A 5,817-nucleotide genomic window follows, 5' to 3' on the forward strand; every position below is an offset into this window, starting at 1 on the left:
GTAAGTTCTATGGTTGATACAATGAACTTGTCAGCTAATACATGTTAACACTGCGTCAAGTGATGACTGCCGTTTTTCATAGTAATTGTAAGGCCATTATTTTTTCGTTATTACCCTGCTGACCGGTCAGACCCACCGTATGCTCATTGTCATGACCGTGAAAATCGGAATAATCCGTCGTCAATTCAGTGTATAAATAGTGGACTAACAATAATTATGAAAATGTCAGTCAGCATTTGACCCAATGATAAAATGTATTTGCTGACAAGGTCTTTGTATCGACCATATTACTTACGAAATGATGACTTTAAACAAAACTGCTGATATTCTTATTTCATCAACTTGTTTGTCAATAATTTATCTCGAAGACCGTTTTAGAAATTCTTCAAAGGTAGCGCATGATCTTGCGTATCGAATCAATTGAGATATATACTAGTTAACTCAGTATGCAGGTGATGAACATATAATGATGCATAAGTAAGGGAAGTTGACGATTGTAAAGTTAAAGTCATCATGTTTATCATAAAGCTTGGTTGTTAGACTACCATTAACGTCTTTGTCAAGTAATATTCTGACAGAGCGTACAATAACGAGAAAGTATGTGTTTATTTTTAATTTTAGAACATTTATATATGAATCTTTCTACCCCTCTCCCTCTCTATCTTTCTCTGTACAAATTTGATCCTGACAAGGAGCACACGGCGGGTGTAACCGGTCGACAGAGGATGCTTACTCCTCCAAGGCATCTGATCCCACGTCTGATGTTTTGGAAGTCTGTGTTTGCTCTGCTTCTATTTTGTATTGTTTAATGGACTTCTGATCTTGAATACTGTTCGTTATCTTCATATGTTTCATCTTTTATACTTCAAAGGAAATTGCGTATTTTGTGTTTAATTCGGACGTACATTTAAATGTACTCGAACTAACGTATTATCCTTTTTCATTCAAAAGAAATATTACGTCGTCGATATTTACCTGACTTTATGGGGATCTTCTTTACTTTCTCTTTTGTAACAATATAAGAAGATGTATCGCACGATAACGCATTGACAACGTTTGTCCATGTACATGTACATTATATAGGGGGTTATAGAAATATCTCAAGTAAGCCCTCACAGTAGCCCGGTTGGTATCGTTCTCTCGTTATTCGGAAGTTTGATCGACTCAAGTCGATGAAATATATGCAGCAAACGTTTCTCCGCTAAGCATTATATGATTTCTTTCGATTGAGGAACGAATTAGACAGAAATCAAGTTCTAAGTGGTTTGATTATGAATTTTTTTTTTTACGATACTGAACCCCCACAGCTCAATTGCCCTGAATACAAAGTAAATGTCTAATTTATGAAGCTCTTAATTTACCGGTACATTGGGACGTCTCTATATGAGTGAAAAATTCGCGAACACGACGTAAAACAATATACATTCAATCATATATCGTGTAAATATATCTCTTTGTTCGAAACCGATATAAGGAATTTCCCTCTTCGAGCATGTTTGGAAAAACGGTGTATTTCAGAACTGTTAAAAATGAAATACATTCATGAATAATTCCTAATAAATTAATTTAGGATTAATATTTCTTCTCACCAGGCAGAGGATTTCTTGGGTTGATGCAGAAAGCAGGACGTGGAGGGATGGAAAACGTTGTGTATTTAACAGGAACACTCATAGACACGATTCAACTTTTTCAAGTTTGTTCCCATTCATGAAACAGCCTCTTAAATGATATAAATCTAATGAAATTCTTTATTCTAAGGAATTAATTTTCGATTTTTTGTAATAATTTATTCTGTTTGTCTTTTTTTCCTTATAAAGAATAATTTGTATTGTCTTGAAGTTTACTTTGTCATGACAATGGAACTTTGTTGTCTCTTCACGTACCCCGGTAGTTAAGACGGAGTGTAAGAATACATCACTTCCTGAGAAATTGCATTCTTTCCTTTGAAGTAAAATTGGACAGATAATAATATTTTTTTTCATTCAATTTTTTGAGAAGATATGAAACATCAAAGAATAAACTTGTGAATTAAATGATGAAGCAATTAAATAATCAGAAGTATGGAAGGATTGAAAAAAAAAATCAATAATAAAAACATTTTTAAAAATGGGGGGCTGCAAGGCAATGAAAATTATTTGATCGGAAACTCTTTGTGGATCACAAGATTTATCTCTTAATCAATCCACTTGGTTTCCTATAAAAAAAATTGTGACAGATTAGGACATTTCCCAAATGCTGCAAAGCAATGAAACGATAGAAGGATCGTATCGAGACTGACATCTTTTAGATTTTTGCTGTCCGGGGTAAAAAAGAAAAATGACACATAAAATATTTGCGAGGTATTTAAGTAATTATGAAAGTACCATGCAAATTACTTGAAGAATGTTAGGACGTAGGATAACATGTCTGTTTGAGAAAAAAAATTATAAAAAATTTCATAAATTGATCAAATTATGTAACTTTTTGTATTTTATTTTCTTTTTGGCTTATTGTGCCAATAGTTTCTCATCTTTCTGTTATTTATAATAAAATTAGCCTTTTGTGACAAAAATGCAAAAATAATTTTTTCCTACTTTAACTCGATTTTCCACTGGGACACGCGTGGATTAGTTCATTTAAATCTAAACCTGATACACGGAGGTATGTCTTCTGATAATCGCCTGGTTTTTGGATGAATAACGGAAGAGTGAAAAATAATGAGCGAGACGCAATTGACGACAGACAGTTGTTGGTCCAGGATGTTTTTTAAAAATACAAATTCAAATTGTTCCTCATTGAGCTAAAAAAAAGAAAAAGAAAGTAGGCATTTAAAAATAAGATCTAAAACATCTATTGGACACTTTCGGGAAAAAAACTGAATACCAGAGAGAGAGAGAGAGAGAGAGAGAATGTATATTTCAAAATTGAATGCTGCGGAAGCTTAACTTCAATTTGAAGTATTGCTATTTGAGTACATTTATTAAAAGGACCTAAGCATTGCTTGATAAACAACAACTTTAAGTGTGGAAGAAATTGACAAACATGAGTGCGCATATTTTTCTAGTTTGTCATGACGTGAAAAAAAAAAACAATTCATTATACACTCCGCTACTTCCTGCTTTGTGTGTATTCAAGGCGAGAGTATGTTTAAAATTAAACTTACGTTTTCATTCTGTTTCCTAGGTTTGTATTTTTATAAACTTTATCTATTTTCATCTCTTTTTATCTTGGTTCTATCTAGTTCTGTAATTTCTATTTTTCCAACCATTTACTTTTTTATTAATTGTTTTAGTTTCCGAAATAGTCTGCTCGTGGCATCCATGTCCTGAAAATAGACTATCATATCTGTTTAAAGAACATAAAATCAATTGGAATTCGGCTGCCAAGGAATGTGAAAAAGCAGGAGGTGATTTAGCCACGGTCATCAGCGAAATATGTACACTCAGTGAGTACAAATCCAATATCTAAAAAAATGTACAGAAAAAAGAGAATTTGCCTCCAGTGAAAAAGTCAAATAACTGTAGAGATAACTTCTTCTAGGGAATCTAAATGAAAACTTGACCTACTTCGTTGGAGGTGAGAAGTCATCCTCTGGGACATGGACATGGGTAGATGGTACTCAGATGAACCAAACTCATTGGGCTCCAGGTTATTGTTTTTATCTCCTATGGAAGATATTTTTAATACCATATGTGTTTTAAACAATTTTTATACTCCCAACAATCAAAATGAATTTGAATTTTGACGAATATTGGATTCAAAAACTTTAAATCTGTTTACTTCTTATATTGCATGATATATGGAGATAGCAAACCGTTTTCAAGCACAAAATCCATTAAAACATTACAAATCGGGAGTAAAGCAAACGCAGATCACCAACATTAGGGATCAGCGCCATTTTTTTTTTATCTTACTCGATTTTTAGGCTTTGGCAGTAAATAGATAAATATTGAGATAGATAGAATGACGGATATGGAGAAGGATATGGAGATAACGAACAGTATTCAATCTCAAAGACCGTAAAACAATACAAAATAGGAGCAGAGCAAACACGGACCTCAGAAACATCAGAGGTGGGATCAGGTGCCATGGAGGAGTGAGCATCCCCTGCTGACCTGTCACACCCGCCGTGTGCTCCTTGTCATGATCGGGAAATAACGGCAAAATAGCATTTATAAAACTATGATTTTATCTAAATCACTTTTTTTGCTACATACTTTCTTATCTTTTTCAATAATCTTCGTTTGTTTGTTATTTAACGTCCCTCTTGAGAATTTCTCATTCTTATAGAGACGCCGCCACTTGCCGGTGGAGAGCTGCAAATTTTGCAATACACTCGGAACTCATGGCAGGTGAGCAGTGTGGGATCTTTTTGTGACAACACCTACTGCGATACGGGACCTTATTTTAAATGGTCTCATCCAAATGACCAATTCCCACGCCCCACACTGGGATTCGAACCCGCGACATTAAGATAAACTTCTTGCTTTGCGACTCGAGTGCAGCCGCTCCGACCACTTATAATCTCCTATTTCATATATATATATATATATATATATATATATATATATATATATATATATATATATATATATATATATATATATATATATATATATATATATATATATATATATATATATGCTATCAAAAAAAGGCTTGAATTCGTGTAACCAAAATTATTTTCCTTTTGATTTTCGAACAAATGAAAACTCAGGGATGTGTTTAATAGAATTCACGTATATTATGTTGAACAAACGATACTCATGAATAAAAGAGTGTATTTAATTTTTAGACTTGTTTGTTCTTCTCCTCGGTGAACTCTATTTGATGTTTACTGAGTATTTTAAATAATTTTTCTTTAGTTTTGGAATGGGATGCTTGAATTAAAGACACCAACATTTGTCACAGTTAATTTTTATCTAATTTTTTTCTCTAAATTCCACTATGTTTATTTCCTTTTTATATCTCACTAACACTAAATTAAGATAGAGAACAGATATACGTAGATTGTTAAACAAGGAAACAAGATTGAAATAGATTAACATGCCTATATATGAAATCACTTCCTGGGTTTATTTGTTGAATGTGTTATTATTAATAGGTATGTGTTGAAATCACATATGGTGTAATTATTATTGGTACAATAAATCATATATGGTTAGTTTGAACATGTTGAAGGTTCATATTCTTTTTAAGTTTTTGTAAATAGGAATACAATCATTAATAATTTGGCCTACGTGTTTCATATCAGTTGTAAGAACGTTTATTGTATTCAACTGGACTACTAAATAAATATAGCCCTTTGATGAAGTCGATCCATAGATATATCGACTTCACAGAAAAGCATATCGATATGCTTTTCTGTTAAGTCAATATATCTTTGGATTGATCGAATTAAAGGGCTACATTTGTTATATCATTTTTAACATATATATTATGTATTAACAAAACTCAATTTGAAAATAATGGGAACAAGGCACAAGTTTTCTCTCTTTAACTTTTAGAGACTAGAGATCAAAATAAATTAAGCTGTACGTTTAATGTAATTTTGTTTCCTTTATATTGATGGAATAATTTCAGAGGATTTACTTAATCAAACTACTACATTTATTTGTATCAATTTTTGACAAACATATTCAATATGTTTAATATAAAGTAGATCCTAAATCATGGAATTGTTATGTCTCAACAATTACAGAACATTAAAAAATATTAATACAACATGAAGTATATATATTTTCAGAAACATCAAGTCACAGTCATACCCTGTATTAGCAATAATTGTGAAATCAGTACTATACTGTACATGTAAAACGAGAAAATTTGGCGCACACC

At 32.2% G+C, this 5,817-nt stretch overlaps 1 protein-coding gene across 1 annotated transcript; it reads left to right on the forward strand.

The window, feature by feature from the left end:
* The first annotated feature begins 3,122 nt into the window (after positions 1-3,122).
* LOC134257432 (type-2 ice-structuring protein-like) lies at positions 3,123-3,690 on the forward strand. The gene is made up of 3 exons (XM_062740051.1): positions 3,123-3,162; positions 3,272-3,424; positions 3,520-3,690. Exons 1-3 carry the CDS (start codon positions 3,123-3,125, stop codon positions 3,678-3,680), a joined length of 354 nt encoding a protein of 117 aa, XP_062596035.1. The 3' UTR covers positions 3,681-3,690.
* Positions 3,691-5,817: the final 2,127 nt, after the last annotated feature.

This window comes from Saccostrea cucullata, unplaced genomic scaffold (assembly GCF_032062105.1).
Source record: "Saccostrea cucullata isolate Sc308-1 unplaced genomic scaffold, CSIRO_AGI_Scuc_v1 ctg16354, whole genome shotgun sequence".
Taxonomy (NCBI): Eukaryota; Metazoa; Mollusca; class Bivalvia; order Ostreida; family Ostreidae; genus Saccostrea; species Saccostrea cuccullata.

Coding starts and splice junctions, on each gene's coding strand:
- LOC134257432 (XM_062740051.1), top strand. CDS start 3,123: ATGTTTAAAATTAAACTTACGTTTTCATTCTGTTTCCTAG. Junction 3,163..3,271: donor GTTTTCATTCTGTTTCCTAG/GTTTGTATTTTT, acceptor TAATTGTTTTAG/TTTCCGAAATAGTCTGCTCG. Junction 3,425..3,519: donor CAGCGAAATATGTACACTCA/GTGAGTACAAAT, acceptor AACTTCTTCTAG/GGAATCTAAATGAAAACTTG.